The sequence below is a fragment of the Monocercomonoides exilis genome, assembly GCF_001643675.1.
Source record: "Monocercomonoides exilis strain PA203 chromosome Unknown scaffold29-1213020, whole genome shotgun sequence".
NCBI lineage: Eukaryota > Preaxostyla > Oxymonadida > Polymastigidae > Monocercomonoides > Monocercomonoides exilis.
In genome coordinates this window covers 822,121-839,910 of record NW_027150574.1, presented here as the reverse complement: position 1 = coordinate 839,910, position 17,790 = coordinate 822,121, and the positions used below count along the sequence as shown (strand labels likewise).

Below are 17,790 nucleotides of genomic sequence, written 5' to 3'. Positions count from 1 at the left end.
GGAAATAAAAAATATTGATCAAATATATAATTTTATTTTTGAGAAAATAATTTCCATAAATAAAAAAGAAATAAAATTATTGCATTTAGAATGAAGTGTACACAGATTTATGATGGTCATGAGAGTTTTATTTTCATTCTATAACATGAATGAAACAAAATATTTTTGAACATTATTCATCATGTTTTCTTTTGTTGAAATCGTTTTGAACACATATCTATTTTTGATGAAAATACTTCGTTTATGAATGCTCATAAATTTGATCGAAAAACTGAGTCTTTGTGGCAAGGGAAGCTTAAGAGTTGTGTGTCGGTCGAATGAACAAATATTCATCTTTTTTTTTTTTTTTTTTTTTTTTTTTTTGGTATTTATGAATTTGGTGCTCATTATGAACTTTAAAATAGCTTGTATTTATGACATGAACAGACGTTTAGATTTTACTTGAATAATTGATTTAAGAGCCTTTTGCAAAACAGCATTGCGGTTAAGCAGCTTGATCACGTCAAGCATTGAAACACCCATTTTGGTGAAGACGGATAGGCAGAAGTGGTGTCAGATTTCGCAGAAAAGGTCAAAAAGTGGTGTCTGATGAGACTTGATAACAGAAAATTGGAACAACAAGCTCTCTCTCAAACAAGAAGAAAGTCAAGAACTTAAATAATACTGGGCGTAAGAGAAAGATCAGCATTGAAAGCTTTTATGAAGAGAAGAATCGGTTATCTTGTTGGTTCTTCTTGAAAGTGCATCCGAAAAAGGATCCTCTTCAGCCATGCAATCTTCTCTATCTTATTTCAAGACGAGTGAGCGAAACAAAACAAATAACCCTCCTTCTCCCTTCAGTTGAGTGTCCATGTCTTCAATCAGCTGCAACAGAAGAAGATCATAAACATGTTCAAATTTTCATTTTGGCCTGTCTGAAGCGATCTGAGGCTGCCTGAAAGGTTTCAAGAAAAGAAGATAGTAATTTTATAAAATATCGAGAACTGAGATAGTCAATCTTTGATGATTCTTCTTTCTCCTTTTCTCCTGTTATGTCTGCCTCATTCTCTTCAAAGAAATGATGTTCTTTGACTGTTGTGCAAAAAAATTCATTGTCCATTTTGTCTTTGTTGTAACTCTCTTCGTCTTCCAAATCTTCCATCCTTCCCCGAATATGATGAAGCAATAATTTGTGAAGTTTCTCCAACAATTGAAATCCAATCTCATCTTCTTCTTCCTCTTTTCTGTGCTATCAATGAGTTCAAAAAATTTCATTGCAGTAATAAATAACTGTGACGCTTGATCATATCAAGGATTCGTATGGGAACACTTCTACGAACGGATGTCTCAAATTCTAATTGTTCCATCCAAAGAGAATGCAACCAGATAATCCTCTTTCTGACTCCATAATGATCCTTCAGCTCTCCAAGTGAATGGAGAGTGTTTGAATTCCATCAAAAAATCCTTCCACAAAATCCAGCTGTTGTCTGATTGATACTCCCAATCACTTTTAGTGTGTTTATCTACCAAAACTTCACAACGGAGTTGAAAGATGCTGTGTTCGAACAATGCCTCACTTCCATACAGCGCATGACAGCGATGGCTTTGGAATGGAAACGCATTTATAAATTATCTTCTCTTGGATGTACATCAAAAAGAGGTGGCGAGCGGCTTTGAAATGGGAAAGAAGAATAAGAGCTGAAGAAAAAGGAGTGGAAAGAAAGAGAAGGAGAAAGAGAGGAAAATGAAGAAGGAGAAGCCTTTATTGGTGCAGTTGCAGCTGCTGCTGAAGACGAAGACGAAGTTGAAGAAGAAGAAGAAGATGATGATGATGACAATTTCTTTGAATCTTAAGCATTTTAGCTGCTTTTACGACTTTTGGAGATGAACTTGACTTTATCGAAGTTTGAAGAAAAAGTCTTCATCCAATCAATTGAGAACTTCAATGACTTTGATGCATTTGCACTCACATGCTTATTGTCAGCGGAAGACATCACTGAATTTGAAGAAGAGATTGAAGAAAAGGTGTGGATGAAGCATAGGAAGCAGCAGAAGAAGGAGCAGCAGTAGAAGAAGAAGAAGAAGAGGAAGAAAGAGGAAGAGGAAGAGGCAGAGAAGATGAGGAAGGAAAAGAAGAAGAATATGAAGAAGAATATGAATAAAAAGAAGAAGATGTGATGATGAGAAAGGTAAAAAACATGAAGCATTTCCAGCACCGTCTAAGGAACTGACGAAGATTGTTTTGATGGAGTTGAATCATTATATATATAATTTATCCAGAAGAAACGGTGGAGGAAGACTAGGAAGAAGAAGAAGAAACGCTTCCACAGCAAAACAATCTTCTTCGTTTCCTTTCTCTCAAAATACTGTCACATCTTCAAATATAATGGTTCATTCTTATTTATCGCTTTCTTTCCTCTTCCAGGCGATGTTGATGAAGGCTGATTCAAAAATCAAAAACAATAAAATCTTCTTCATTGGCTGCTATCCTTCTTTGTGAAAACATCATTATCATTTCCATTTGCTCTTTTTATCTTCAGATCTTTCCTCAAAAAATATCTTCCTATCTGATTCTCTTCCATCACATACTTTTCCTCCACCACATTTCCCCTTTCCCATTATTATCTCTTCCCTTCCTCAGTTTTCTTCGCACTTAACTATTTCTCTGTCTTTCTGCCTTTTACCCGAAATGCCATCTCAAAAATGAAATCTGCCAGAAATCGAGTAAAATGAATTTCATCACTTTGTTGTATTTGGATATGAAGAAAAAAACAGATATGAAACTGTAAATCCAAAACACAATTGAAATACAAAACAATCTAATTTTTCATGAAAATATTCGAGAAAAACAAACATTCAACAGACATTCGTTACTAATTTCATTCTTTCCTTCATTGCCTTTGCATTTTCCAAATCTTTCTATTTTCAGTTATTTCAGCCTTTGTCAACTTTCCTTTTTTTCTCAAATTGAATCCTTTTCTGCCCTGTTTGCATAATAAAATCAAAATAATGAATAAAACACCCAATGAAATACCTCATATAAATAAATTCCACACTACCCATTTCTTTGGACGAGAGTGTCCCATTTCAGCCATCCAACGCTTCAGAAAATAACAATCAAAAAACAACCATTCCAAATGCCTCTGGTGACTGCAAACACAAAAATCACACAAATACCAGAAAATAAAATATGAAAAGTACCATCAAAAAATTTTACAGCACAAACCTCATCAGTTCCTCAGATAAATAAATTCCAAAAAGAAAAATGCTTCTCCAAATCTCACTTCACTTTACAAATGAATAACTCGCTCAGAGACTGAAAAACAAATATTCTGGTAAGAAGAATGAGTATTACAGCTTCTCTTTTTGTAATAATGAAAACATCAAAACATCAACATCTTCAGTCAATCATTTTGTATTATTCAAATGATCAAATGAAAACGAAATTTTCACTCATGAAAAATTCATCACAGTTTTATAAAATGAAATATCTCACTTCACACTTGAACAAAAAATGATTTCTTTCTTTCTATCTTTTTTTAAAAATGTTGAGCCCATTCTAATAAAGAAGAAATCCAGAAAAAAAGAAAAGTGTCTTCTTTGTTCGGATAAGTCCCCATGCTGTCAGGAATATGTGGTTTTGTGTGCGTAATTTGTGTGGAATGCCTGTTCAATGGTGCCACAAATGATGAAGCAAATCTGGTGGAGAAATTGATAAATGATAGAAAAACAGATTATTTGGGAAATTTTTTGTTTGAGAGCCTTCCAAATGATAAGAATAGAGGAAAAAATGAGTTTGAAATGAATGTGAAAGTGAATGAAGGTGGAATAGAAAAAGATGGAAAACGAGAAAAATTAAAGAAAAATAGTCAAAAAATGGAAGATGAAAGAAACAACCAAATTTGGAAAGGGAATTCACTCAATACTGTGAATAATGAGCATTTTTTATGAAAAGAGAAATAATGAAAATTGAAAGAAAACAAAAAGAAAGTTAGGTTGAAGAATGTTTTGTTCGAGCAATAGTTCAATAAAACTCATATCATTGGAGCCGATTCAACATGATGAGACAAATGTTGTGAAATTTGGTGACGAAAGTTTTGTTGAATTGGATAATTGAGACATTTTTTTTGATGAGCAAAACATCTCTGTTATGCTTGGGTGGAAGTTGTGAGCTGTTCACCAACATTTCACTCAGATCATCTTCAACCTCATTTTTGCAAGCATTTCCTTCTCTGTTTTCTTCGAAGGCCTTTGAAGAGAAATTTCCAAAAAAATGCGTTGTTTCGGTTTGTTCGTCTCATTTCTCTTCTTTTTGTTTATCTTCTTCCCCATTCCTCTCATCACACTTCATTCTTCTTGTTTCACTCTCTCAACTCACATTTTTCAACATCTCAACAGCAAATGATGCATGTTCACCTCCAACCACTTCCAATTACCAAACATCATGTCTGTTGAATAGTTGCTCATTCTCGTCTGTTTGCGATGCATACGATGGAGGGATTGTTCCTTCCCTCAATAACCCTATAGCCTCTTTGGCTGTTTCTAATACCTCATTCATCGGATGTAGCAGAACAAGAAACGTTAATATAAATGGAACTGCAGAGGTACCATTGAAAACAGACAGACAAAATGAAACATTCAATGGAGCTAATTCATTCACTTGGTGTGAATGGAATGGATCGAGAACAACAGGAAAAGGCGAGGTATATTCCGATGGCACTTCGAACGGTGGTGCGATATACATGTGTGGTCAATCGTTGGCCGCTGTTTCAGTTTCGCATTGTGCATTCAATGAATGTGTCGCGCATTGGTGCGGTGGAGGTATTAGTTGCTATAATATTAAATCGGTTGAGATTGTGAATAATATGTTCAACTCATGCACTGCTCAAACATGGATCGGAGGAGGAATGTGTGTTTATGAGATTTCGTCGTGTGTAAGGATCAGCGGATGTGAATTTCAGGGTTGCAAAGCAAATTATTATGGAGGAGGGATTTATCTTGAAAATTTTCAGGTTTCAGAAACGGGATGTCGTGAAGCAGAAAATAGAGAAGGGGAAAGTGATTGCATACAGAAATGCATTTTCACTTCATGCTCTGTGACAAATTCATATGGTGGAGGCATTCGCTGTGCATATGTTCCTGCAGCATTCAAGATGAGGAGAATTCAGTTTATTTCATGTTCAGCAACGTCAACTGGAGGAGGATTATGTTTGCATCCAAATCGAGCAACAGCACCTGATAATAAACTGTACTGCTGCTTCTTATTTTTTCATGAATGCAGTTGCAGGGATGCAACTTATCCACGTGGGCATGATGCTGAATTTGCAGATACATACAATCTGTATTTTGAGTCAGGAAATCCATTCCATGAATGTTACACAACGAATGCAGATGATAAGAGGATCTGCTTTGCATACAATTATGCAAATGCAAGTGTTTGGACATATGATCAAACAATGAAAAAGGATTGGCTGAAAGACAAAACGATTTATATTTCTGTTGGTGGGAATGATTCATATGAGCTGTGTGGGGCAAATGAATCAAATCCGTGTCTGACAGTGAAGAAGGCACTTGAGATGTGTGAGATACTGTTGAGCATATCAATCACTCTTAAGGAAGGGAATTATCAAAGCGAGACAACAACAATTGATATTGGAACAAAGAAGATTTCAGTAATTGGGACAGGCAAAGATAAAAGTTCGATTGGAACAGGAGCCCTTTCGTCAACTGGATCGCTGTTCAGTGTGACAACAGGCCAACTTGGTTTATTGCATATGAAAGTTGACTGCAACTCAATAGCAGAAACTTCTCCGAGTGTGGTTGTGGTGTCTGATGGGAGTGGGTCACTCTCGTTGGAGGATGTTGTGATCACCACGAGTAAAACAGGGGGCTATGCAATATCGTCGTCAGTGTTTGTGGTGCCGCTGTCGCAGCTGTCGATGGTTGGTGTGGAGATCATAAATATGAATGTCTCAAAATCATTGTTTTCTGAGCCGGATCTCTCTTCTCCTTCTTCTTCTTCATTGTCGTCATTGTCGTCATCTGTACTGTATCTGACAGCCACAGCATCAGGAGATAGCGTGCTGGTGAATGTGAAGGTGATGAATGTGAAGTTGACGAGTGGAGATGGAGTGGTTGTGGCAAAGAGCGTGAAGGAAGGAGAAACATTTGTGGTCGAGAATGTGACAATTGAAGATTGCGAGTGCAAGAATGGAAGTTGTGGTGGGATCAAGGTCGATTTATCGTCACCTTTAAGCAAGCTTCAGGTTGAAACGTCAACAATCAACAGATGCAAGTGCAGCGGATATGGAGGAGGGATGATGCTGTATCTGGCTGATGGATCACACGACTTCTCAATAAAATCAGTTGGCTTTTCAGGTTGCACAGCAAATTCTGGTGGAAATTATCTGTTTGTGAATGGGAGCAACTCGGCAAACTGGGGAATAACAACCAATTTTGGATATACAGCGGGATAATAGAAAATTCGATGAGTTGGCGGGATTCGATCGGAGCGACACAATAATGGGGCTGTTTCCTTTGAATGTGTTTTTGGATGAACATGAAGGATCAGCACATGTGGGGAAGGCAAATGATGGGCTGGGTGGATACAACTCTTGGTTTTGTGGGTTTGATTATTATCCATGTGCCACCATCACCCATGCTGCCCAGATGCGATTTCCAGACAAAAACAAGAAGATCGAATTGGATTCAGGATTTGAGCTTTCTGAGGCAGTTGGAATGACAGATGGCCATGAATGGGAAATCTCATGTGCCATAAAAGGGATGGAAATAGGAGTGAAAGCACCAGAGAATTTTGAGTCATCTTGCTTGATTGATGTGATGAGCAAATGTTCAATGAGAAACATCAAGTTCTGTATTCCATCAGCTCTATCTGGTGAATCATCTCTAATTTTATCCAACTCCATCATTCTCCCACTCACTGACTGTTCTGTTGTTCGTTCATCAGACAATTCAATTGGATATTGTTTTGTGAATGTGAATGGGGGAAAAGTGAAAGTGGAAGGATTGGTGATCACAGAGACCTTGAGATTTGGAGAGCATTCACTGATTGAGTTTTGTGAAGGAGTGGAATCAGTTGTGTTTTGCGGATGTGAGGTGAACAACATTGAGAAGAGAAGTGGAGATGGAGGATGGGTGAGTGGAGTGGTTGGGGCAGAGAGAGATGAGGGGAAGAATGGGATAATTGTGATTGAATCGTGTGTTGTGAAGGGGTGCAAGTGTGTTGATGGAAGAGGAGGAGGGATGAGTGTCGGGATGAAAGGGGAAGGGAGCATTGTTGTGAATGGGAGTTTTGTGATTGATGGGTACGAGGCGAAGGGTTCAGGGGAGAGTTCAGGTGGGAGAGGAGGAGGAATAATGATTGTGATGGAGAGCAGGGATGGTTCAATGAAAATGGAATCGGGAATAGAGGGTTTGTTAAGGGGGGATAACAAAGCTCAATATGGGAAGGATATGTTTGTTGAATGTAGTGGAGGAGTGTTGTTGGAGTCAAAAGTGAATGAGAGTTCATTTTCATTTTTTGATTCTGGTGTGATTCCCTCAGATGTTCTGAAGTTGTGTGGGAGCGAGGATGGGAGAGAATGTGAAGTGAACCCGCTGTTTGTGTATTTGTGCTTAATTGGGAGAAAGTTGAGAGTGGATGGGAGAGGAGAGAGGGCTCTGGATCACAGCCATTGTGGGTGTGAGGAGTTTGGGTGCTTGACGATTGATTATTGTGTGAAGAAGAGAGCGAGCAGCAGTGTGAATGAAATAAAAGTTGCTTCGGAATCATGGATTAAGAATGAGATGAAAGTTGTTTCATTTGAAATTAGTGTTTCAGGGAAAGAAGAGGGGATTGAGGTGATGGTGAGAGATGAAGGACTATTAAGCCAGAGCTGGATGATCGAATGCACGAAAATCATTTGAGATGAGATATTTGTCATTGGTGCTGAATGAAGAAATGAATGGAAAGATAAGTGCATTTATTATCTCATCATCGACAGTCACAATCACCAGATGTTCAGTCTCATTTGGAGACGATGAATTGATGAGATACAATATGATTTGTATTGAGGGAGTTGGGTTGACTGTGAATGGATTTGTGATGGAAGGGGGAGTGAGAATGAATGGGAAATCACAGATGTTAATAACAAATGGAGTGGAATTGGAGATGAATAACAACAGAGTGAGTGGAGGCTGTTTGAATAGTGTGATGAAAGAAGGTGGATGCGTGAATATTGAAGAAAGCAATTTGTCATCGACATGCTCAGGTGGAAGTGGAATGAAAGGGGGAGGGATGATGATATCAGTTGGAAGTGGAGGAACATTGAGGGTGAAAGGAGTGAAATTATCAGGATGTGAAGTTCCATCAGAGGATGTTGAGGAAGGAGGGAGAGGAATGGGAGGTGGGATGTTGTTGAAGCTGGCAGACGAGATGGGAACATTTTCATTGGAGAACATGACATTTGAGGGATGTGATGCTTGGAAAGGGAAGAACATGTTTGTTTCTGGATGGGATCTGAGTGAGATTGCGAACAAGGAGCACTTCAAATGGGAGATGAGTTCAGAGGAGTTTGGATCGTTGGATGAGTTGTGTGGATGGGAGAGGAAGACCACAAGAGAGGAAGGATACGTGATTCAATTGGTTGTGTATTTGCGGAGTAATTGGAGTGGGAATGGGTTTGTTTCAAAGGAGAAAGGAGGAGACTTCAGCGGGTGTGGGTGTTCAGAAGCACTATGCTCATCGATCGATCACCTGACATCACTTCGATATCCAACACTTAAAGAAGGGGAAACACACATCAGTATCATAGGATCAGGGTCGCTGAGTTATTCCCTGTCATTTTCTTCTATTTCATCATCAATTTCAGAGATACCAAAAGTGGTGATTGAATGGGCAAAGAAAGGGACAGGAGTGACGATAAGTGATGAAGATGAGAATGAATTGGAAGATGGTTCAATGATATCATCGAATGAGAGTTTGTCATTTTTCAATGTGTCATTCACCAAGCCTGCCATCACAACCCATCATGAAGTGTTGATTGAATCATCTGTGGCAAACACATTATTATCGATTTTTGATTGTTCATTTTGTTCATTGACCTGGCTGACAGAGACAGCTGGATATTGTCCGATGAGAGTGAATGGAGGGAGTGTTGTGATAGTGAGGTGTTCGTTGAGTTTGATTTCAGAGTTGAAAGGGTTGATTGTGTTCAGCCCAAGTGCAGCTGAGGTGACAATTCAGAATGTGAACATTTCATTTGCTGGAGTGACAAAAAGAAGTCTGTTTTCGATGATGGAAGAGGAAAACCAGATGAATGGGGAAAAGAAGGTATTTTCAAATGGGAACAAACCAGTTTTGAGGGTTGTTGGGTGTTCATTTGCAAACATCACGAATGAAGGGATTGGAGCGAGTGATGTTGATGTGGGATCATTTGAGGATGGAGTGGAGAGTGTGATAAATGAGTGTTCGATGTCGAGTTGCAAGGGCGGTTTGAGCTTCGAAGGAGGGGGAATGAGAGTGGTGCTGAAGAGTGGGGAGTCGGTGTTGAAAGTGAATGGGAGCTCGTTTTCGATGTGCAAGTGCTCGAGTGAAACAGGTTGTGGAGGAGGGCTGTTTATTGATGGGTCTGATCCACATGTGAATTATGGAAATGAAAGTCCGATTCCGCCTCTGAATTTCAAGATTGTGAACATCCTGTTTGTGATGAATGAGGCACATGTGGGGAAAGACGTGTTTGTCAGATGCCACTCGATTGAGCACCAGATCAACGAAACACTGTTTGCGCTGAACTACAACCAGGAGTCGCTGAACTCGAACAACTCGATCTGTGGGAGGGATGCTTGGAGCGAGGGAGATGTTGATCTGATTCCGCTGATCACATTCTATTATTCGGCACAGGTGTTTGTGAGTGGGAGAGGGAGTGATGGAGGGGATGTGGGGCACAGAGCAATGTGTGTGTGAGCATCAACTGTGGGGTTGAGCACATTGAGCAAGGCGTGATGAATGCGATTCTAATTGATGGGGAAGGGGCTGTGATTAAGGAATGTGTGATTGGAGATCTGGTTGTGAACTCATTCAAAAAGACACAGGCGATTGTGAGGTTGAAATTTAAGATTGAAAAATCATTTGAGAAGGATTGTGTGATGGAGTTTGTGAATGAATGTTCAGTGGAGAGATGCTCATTCCAGTTTGAAGATGGATTTGAGTCAACTCACAATTGTCTCATGAAAGTGAAGAACGGGTCAATGGAGATCCAAAAATGCGAGTTCTTCTCTTCTTCTGATGAACTGAAGTTGAACAGTTCAATTGTGAGTGTGGAAAGTGGAGAGCTGAAGATATTTGATTCAACATTCAGAGATATTCATTCAACAAGATCGGTGCTTTCATTCCTTGAAGAATCGAATGAAACAATTGATGAAGCAAGAATTTTGAACATCAAAAGTGAGGGAGATGTTGTGAATGTTGGAGGAAAAGCAAAGATGGTGATGAAAGAGATGAAAGTTGAGAATGTGACTGTGTTGTTGGAGGGGTGTGTGATTGAGATGGAAGATGCTGAGCAAGGGGTGAGTGTGCTGAACAGCTCATTCGGAAAATGCGTGAACTCAGAGGATCATGGAAGAATGATGCAGATAAATTGGTGCAAGGATGTGAGGATTGAGATATGTGTGTTTGATGGAGAAAAAGAAATGGAGAGAATATATAAAGAAAATGAAAGAAGAGAAGAATTATGCGAATGGAGCGGCTCGTTGATTGACATTGAAAACAGCAATGTGGAGATGAAGGAGACAACTGTTATGAAGAGTAAAAATGGAGGGCTGTGGGTGAGCGGAGGAAGCGTGAAGATTGAAAACAGCAAGTTTGAGGACAACGATTCATCAATTGAAGGATATCCATCAGCCAGAAGGAATGTGATATGCACAGGGAATGGGGAGTTGAATGTTGTGTGTGTGAAAGGGGGTGATGGACTGAAAGATTACTCATCGCTTTGGATATTGGACTAAGGATGCCAATTGGGAGGGACAGCTTCAGAAAGAGGATCATCGTATTTCATCCCGGTTCTGGAAGAAGTGAAGAACACAACACAGGCGAGTGGGAGCATGGACTTGAGCATTCGCGGGAAGCTGCTTCTGCCATGTGATTTGTCAGTGAAGATGAGCATGAAAAATGGAGATGAAGAGGAGATTGTGAGAAAGGGGATTGAAGAAGAAGGGTTTGTATCAGAGAACGAGATTCACACGTTTGTTTCATTTTCGGAACTGGAGAAAGTGAGAGAAGAGACAGAAGTGAGTGTGTGGATTGTGTTTGGGAAAAGAGATTCACCTTCATCAACTGAATCGTTCATTCTGAAGAACAAAAGTGAATCTCAGTCAAGCGGAAATGAAAAACTAACTGAAAGAGGAAAAGGATCAAATCCGTACTGGGCTCTTTTAATCACAGTAATATTTGTTGTGTTTCTGCTTATCATTATTGTTGTTCTGGCTGTTCGATGGAGAAAACAAAAGAGGAGAACAAAAGAGTTGGAGGTGATTGTGAATGATAATATCAGAAAAGATCCGAAGGCGTTCGAGATGGTGACAATGGAGATGTCGCCCGAGGAGCCGTGGAGGAGAGCCGAGAAGGAGGCAGAGAAAAAGAATGAGGAGAGAATAAAAAAGAGAGTGAATGAGAAAAGCTTTGGACATTCGGAGTCATCAGAGCATTTGCTGAGTGAGAGTGGCTCCACTGAATACATCTTGGGGAAGGACTCAGACAAGATCCCTCAATGGATGTTGGAGAAAGTTGAGGAAGAAGAGACAAGAAAGAGAACTCCATCACCTTCCATCTCGTCCACTTCAACAACAGACACTACAGATTCAGATTCGACATTTGTTGGAGGGGAGGATCTGTGCCCCACCACCTCATCGATGTCGAATCTTGTGGATGCAATGGCATGTTCATCGCCGCATGAGAAATTGATTGTGGATCTGAGGGATTCGCTGTTCATGCTGTTGCATGGGCTGAACAGGACAAAGGAAATGGCGATTGGAACTCTTCAAAAGAGGGAGCAGACAGCTGCACAGATTCTGTTCTGGGTGGCCAATCTTGCTCTCCACTCATTTGATGAAATGGACAACCGACTTCAATCTCTTTCCAATCTGAGCCCTCACATTGTTCTGTTCTCCGAACACATGGTGATCTGTATTGTGATGCACTCTGACTTTTCATCAGATGATAGTTCAGACTCATCATCCATCTCATCATCGACCGTTGTCACATCTACCAGTGATGACGATGATGACAGAGACTCTCTGCCCTCATCCGCGTTTGAAGATGAGGATGACAACATGAAAGAGTGTCTGATGTGGAGGGCACCTGAGTTGTTGATAAACAAGAAGATAGGGGCAACAAAGGAATCAGTTGCATTCTCAATTGGGATGATGCTGTAGGAGTGCATGACGATTCAGATACCGTTTGGGGAGTATGAGGCAGCAATCACAGGAGACAAGATAACAAAAGGAGAAAAGCCAAACACTTCTGCGATCCGAAAATCTGTATTCTTTGAAGCTGTGAAGATGTGCCTGTCTGGAGAAGTATCTGCTCGGAGAACGCTTATTGAACTGAAAAGACAGTTTATTCAGCATTCCCGAAATGGGCTGCGATATTGACGTTGCTCGATGCAAATGACCTGGAGGAGACAACAGAAGACGGTAAACACTGTACGACTGTGAATTCTTCATTAATTACAAAAGCATTACTGATTGAAAAGTGAATGTTGAGTTGATGATTAATATGTTTTGGATATTCTTTATTTTCTAAATGTTTAAAATAGTTTTAATTTTTCATTGACTATTTTCAATAATTTAACTTGTTTGTCTTCTCACTTTTGAATCCATGAATTTATGAGTTTCGAAAAAATAAAGTTATGTTTGAAACAATTTGAGATGATGATAGTTTCATTAGTGGAATCATTTCAATTGACACATGTCGGATTTATGTTTTTTTGTTTATTCACTTTGTATGTATTTCTTATGCAATTAAAGTTCATATCCTTAAGACAGACTTATTTTTTTGTTTTTTTCTATATTTGGCATCTGCAGTTTTATCTTTTCTTTTTGCAGAATGCATTAATACTACAGATATTGTTGGGATTATGTGAGACTTCGACAAGTATAATTTATTCATTTTGCCGCAATTGTTTTGTTATTTTATTTTCTGTGATCACATTGAATTCAAACAATGAGCAATTTTGAACTGTGTTTCATTCGAAAGCCTTTATGTCAAAACAAAATAGTCTTTTTATTAATATTATATCCATTCTTTAAAGAAAAATCATTCAGAAAATTGAACTCTGGAAAGAATTGAGTCTGAGCGCATTATCTCTTATTTAAAGGCTAGTTTTTTTGAAACTGATTCACAAAAATAAAAGATTATTTTTTTTGTTTTCTGAACAATTATTGGAGATAACAATTGTTTGACATTTTGATGTGCAAGATTATTTTCCCTCAAATAATCAATCAAATCTCACAATCATTTTATTCAATAAAGAATATTATATAAATCAGAATTTATTTTCGATGTGAACATTGCATGTGTTAAGAAAAAAATTTTTTCAAAATATGAATGACGTTCAATTGCAAAAGTCAGCTCTTTATCCCAACATGTCATATAAAAGTCTGGGTATTCTTATTCTCAAAAAGACATCTCATTCTGTTGTTGGCTGACTATGGAAACTTTTTCGAAAAGATAGTTACCTCCAATAAATAATTTTTTTCGAATATCAACAAAAGATTCAAATTGTGGAAATAATAACATCTAATCAATTGCGCAATTATGTCACATATTTTATGTTTCATTCATTGTTTTTTAAAAGTCAAATATTTTGTAAAGCTTCTTTTTCAAGTTCATGGAATCAATAAAAATTTTATATAAATCTCGATCATCTTTGTGTGTATTTGAAGAGAGCTTTTCAGAATGTTTTTCGGATTAATTCTTTTCCAAATAATTATAAACATTTGTGCAAATGAAGAACCATCGAAAGCTTCAACGGTTTTCGTGAAGCAGAGTGGGGACGAAAGTTACAGCGGTTTGGAGATAGGAAAGGAAAAGCAATCATTGAACGATGCATATAATCTGCTGAGAAATGATAGTGCATGCAACATTAAAATTGTTCATGATACAGATCCATTGACAGCCGAAGCAGTTATATTTAACAAAGAACACGGAATTACGATTGAAGGATGGAAAAGTGATGGAAGTGGAAACACTGAAGTTTCAATAGACTGTGATGTTCATCCTGGATGTGATCTATTTGTGTGTAAGGAAACTGTGCAGTTTTGTTATTTGGAATTTCATTTTCACGAAAGACTGAATTTTGAGAATGAAAACCCATGTAGATATTCGTTGATATATGGAGAAGGCGCAAGCTTGCTGATTAGAAATTGCCGATTTATTAGGTCAGAAACTGGAGAAAGTGATGTTTTTATTTATCTTGTGCAGGCATCTGGAGGATCATTAACGATGGAGTCAGTTGAATGTGCAGATGAAGCTAATTTTCTGACATTAAAGAATGAACTGTTTTACATATATAACGATAGTGCAGTGACATTGTCGAATATTTCTTTGAAGAAAGTTGAGGCAAATTGGCTTTCCATTATCTATATTTCAGATAACTCTGAAAACAGTTGTGATATCATATTGAATGGGAGCTCATTTTCGGAGTGCAAAGGAGAATCGTATGGAGCATTGCGAGTTGAATTCTACAATGGTGAAACCACATTCACTGTCGGAGATGGGGGTATCACAACTTTTTCGTCTTGCAGTTGCAGTTACAATCAAGGTTCTGGAGGAATATTTCTTGCAATATCAGCTATTGAATCAGCAAGTCAGCTCAGATGGCCTGAAGATGGACGGAATCTTTTATTTGACAGATGTACAGCAGGAGAAGGCGAATCAAAAAGGAACATTGGGTTGCATTTAGAGATGGCTAATGATTCGTTATTCAAAGATATCGCTGATGCAATGAGGAAGAGTTTTGCAAATTGTTATAACAGAAGAGATAATTTGTGGAACGTAGTTGGCCGTGAATTTTTGAATGGAAACGAATGCGATTTTGTATCAAAGTATTTTGACCCCCCTCCTCCAAAGCCAGAAAACATGACAAAAGCCTTCGTGAAAAATGGAGGGAAAGGAAATGGAATCAACATCGAATCAGCTTGCTACAGTTTGAAGGATGCCTATGACTACTTGAAAAAGGGCGAGAAGTGCTTCATTGATATAATCAATGATGCTGATTTAATTAAAGCTGAGGCCATTTCTTTAAACGTTGGAAATGGGATTACGATTGAAGGAATGAACAGTGATGGAAATGGAAATGTTGAGGTGGCGATCGATTGCGATGTGAGCGCTTCAAGTGCTTTATTCATGTGCGAAAAGGAAGTGGAATTCAAGTATTTGGCATTCAACATTCCCACATCAGAGAGAAAATGGGATTATTTAATTTTTGGAAATGAGATGTCAACATCACTGACAATCAGCAATATCCGATTTGCTAGAGTTGGAAGACAATCACCTAAAGGAGGAATTGCTTCAAATGACCATGAAGATGATTTTGCTGTTGGCAGTCTTGTGAGCGTTCTTGGTGGGAAAGTTTCTGTGAAAACTGTCACATGCACAGACGAAAAGAATACAGTTTCATTTCTGTCATCACCGTTTTCATTCTCTGGAGCCAGTGAAGTGTCTTTGAACGGAGTGGAGATTGGCAAAGTGAAAGTGAAAGGAGGAGCAGCGATTAGCATCAACGATGGGATAGAGACAACTTCGAAAGTGTCAATTGAGGGACTGGATATCAAAGATTCGACTTCGGAGAATGGAGCATCAGCTGGCTTGGAGATTTCTTTGAGTTCGGAAGAGTCGAAGGTGGAAATTGGAAGGACAAGCAAATGCACATTCAAGTCATGCACAGCACCAAAAGGGAAAGCAGGAGCAATGTCCATCAAAATGCCAAAGGCAGCATCAAATCTTCATCTTCCTTCTGCAAACAATCTTGAGATTGATGGCTCAAACACAGCGAATTCCACAGCAAGATCAATATGCATCCTAGCCCCAGATTTTGATGAATTCTGCAAACAAGAAGACGCATTTGAATTTGCAAATGATTATGACAATTCAACAGCTGGGTGGATTGTGGGAGCAAAAGACGAAGAAGCAGAATCAGAGGATGTGTATGAGAAGTATGTGAAAGTGAGACAAGATCGAATCGATGAGCAAAACAGAAAGCAAAAAGAGAAGAAAAGAAGGACAATTGTTGCAATTGTCGTGCCGGTTGTTGTTGTTGTTGTTGCAGTGGTTGTGGTTGTTGTTATTGTGGTTGTCAAGAAAAGGAAGGCCAAGCGAGACGAAGATGGAAGCAAAGAACAAGAAATGAGCAACCAAGAGTAGAATTGAGATTTCCAATTCTATCAGACCAACTTTGCTTTTTTTTCTTTCATACAACATATATTTGTGAATATCATAGTATTTTTTCGAATCTTTTCTTCCTTATTAATCGCATTGAAAATGAGATTATTAGTTGAAATGAAATACAAAGATTTGTTTCATTTCACACTCGCCAATTATTATTCATCATCAACAATTTTTCGTTCAATTCAGTTGATTATTTTTTTAATAAACGTAAAAACTTTTACTTTTCCGATTTGTTTCAATAACTGTTTCCAATCATGCTCCAAAAGCAATTCTAAATTATTTTTTATTAAACGTAAAACAAAAATAGGTTTTTGGACGAAAAAAAAAAACATTTATTATTTTCTGCAAAATCGATTCAAAAGAATTATAAACACTCTCATGAACATGAATTGATTTGATCAACAACATTAAAAATTATTTGCCATCGAATTCAAAGTTTCAGATAGTACTTGTCATTTTCTGATGTTATTTACAGAGAAATTATTAAACACTGCTTCACCTTTTTTTCATATGAAAGACATATTGTGCGCAAAATACCAGACAAGATCGTCTTCTTAACAACTTTTCAAAGAATAATTTTGAAAAATTTTCTCTAAACATATCTCATTGTTTAACATAACTTTTCTCACAACCAAAATATCTTTCCCAATCATCATCTTCTTCTTCTTTTCTTCTTTCTCTTTCTCTTTCTCTTCAACTTTAACTTTCTTCTTCTTTCTTTCTTTCACCCTTTCTTTTTCATTCTCCTTTTTTATTAACCACTACGCTCTTTCTTTTTTCTTTTCTTTTCTTCCTTCCCTTATTCCCCTATTCTCTCCCCCTCTCTCACTTTCAAATTTCATTCATTCATTCACTCCTTCAATCATTCACTCAATTATTCATTTTATCAATTCAATCAATAATTCATCATTCTTTCTACCATTCAATTCAACATTCAATTCCACATTCATTCAATCGTTCATGAACTGTTATCTTTCTCTCTTTCACTTTCACTTTTGAAATCGCTTCACATCATTGTAATTTCAATTCTATTCCATTTCAATGTGTGTTGCATGATTTCTTATTTTCCTTTTTTTATTCATTCATTCACTTTATTCATCTATCCATTTGCACTCTCTTTTCTCTTTCTCCCTCATTTTCTTTCTCTCTCTCATTTTGTATTCTTAACATTTTGTTTTCATTCATCTTGTATATTTCTCATTAAGAATTTGATTTGAGATGGGTAATAGAAGGGAAGGTGTGGAATAATAATTAAAGAAAAAATAATAATTAATAATGAAGGCAGGATAGAAAGTGAAGAGAAATAGGAAAAAGTGAAAAGGTTGAATTGAAAAAGAGGAGAGGAATGAATAAGTGAAGAGAAAAGA

At 37.9% G+C, this 17,790-nt stretch overlaps 6 protein-coding genes across 6 annotated transcripts; all 6 read left to right on the top strand.

Moving 5' to 3' along the window:
- Positions 1–4,844: 4,844 nt before the first annotated feature.
- Positions 4,845–6,455, top strand: MONOS_7833 (uncharacterized protein; the record flags this gene model as incomplete). Its single annotated transcript, XM_067878189.1, has 1 exon — positions 4,845–6,455. The coding sequence occupies one exon, from the start codon at positions 4,845–4,847 to the stop codon at positions 6,453–6,455; it is 1,611 nt and encodes a 536-aa protein (XP_067725433.1).
- Positions 6,456–6,501: 46 nt separating this feature from the next.
- MONOS_7832 (uncharacterized protein) lies at positions 6,502–7,905 on the top strand (the record flags this gene model as incomplete). Its single annotated transcript, XM_067878188.1, has 1 exon — positions 6,502–7,905. One exon carries the CDS (start codon positions 6,502–6,504, stop codon positions 7,903–7,905), a length of 1,404 nt encoding a protein of 467 aa, XP_067725432.1.
- A 34-nt stretch (positions 7,906–7,939) lies between these two features.
- MONOS_7831 (uncharacterized protein) lies at positions 7,940–9,943 on the top strand (the record flags this gene model as incomplete). Its single annotated transcript, XM_067878187.1, has 1 exon — positions 7,940–9,943. One exon carries the CDS (start codon positions 7,940–7,942, stop codon positions 9,941–9,943), a length of 2,004 nt encoding a protein of 667 aa, XP_067725431.1.
- A 38-nt stretch (positions 9,944–9,981) lies between these two features.
- On the top strand, positions 9,982–10,983 carry MONOS_7830 (uncharacterized protein; the record flags this gene model as incomplete). The annotated part of the gene is made up of 1 exon (XM_067878186.1): positions 9,982–10,983. The coding sequence occupies one exon, from the start codon at positions 9,982–9,984 to the stop codon at positions 10,981–10,983; it is 1,002 nt and encodes a 333-aa protein (XP_067725430.1).
- Positions 10,984–11,079: 96 nt separating this feature from the next.
- MONOS_7829 (uncharacterized protein) lies at positions 11,080–12,408 on the top strand (the record flags this gene model as incomplete). The annotated part of the gene is made up of 1 exon (XM_067878184.1): positions 11,080–12,408. One exon carries the CDS (start codon positions 11,080–11,082, stop codon positions 12,406–12,408), a length of 1,329 nt encoding a protein of 442 aa, XP_067725429.1.
- Positions 12,409–13,933: 1,525 nt separating this feature from the next.
- On the top strand, positions 13,934–16,399 carry MONOS_7828 (uncharacterized protein; the record flags this gene model as incomplete). Its single annotated transcript, XM_067878183.1, has 1 exon — positions 13,934–16,399. The coding sequence occupies one exon, from the start codon at positions 13,934–13,936 to the stop codon at positions 16,397–16,399; it is 2,466 nt and encodes an 821-aa protein (XP_067725428.1).
- Between the last annotated feature and the right edge of the window lie 1,391 nt (positions 16,400–17,790).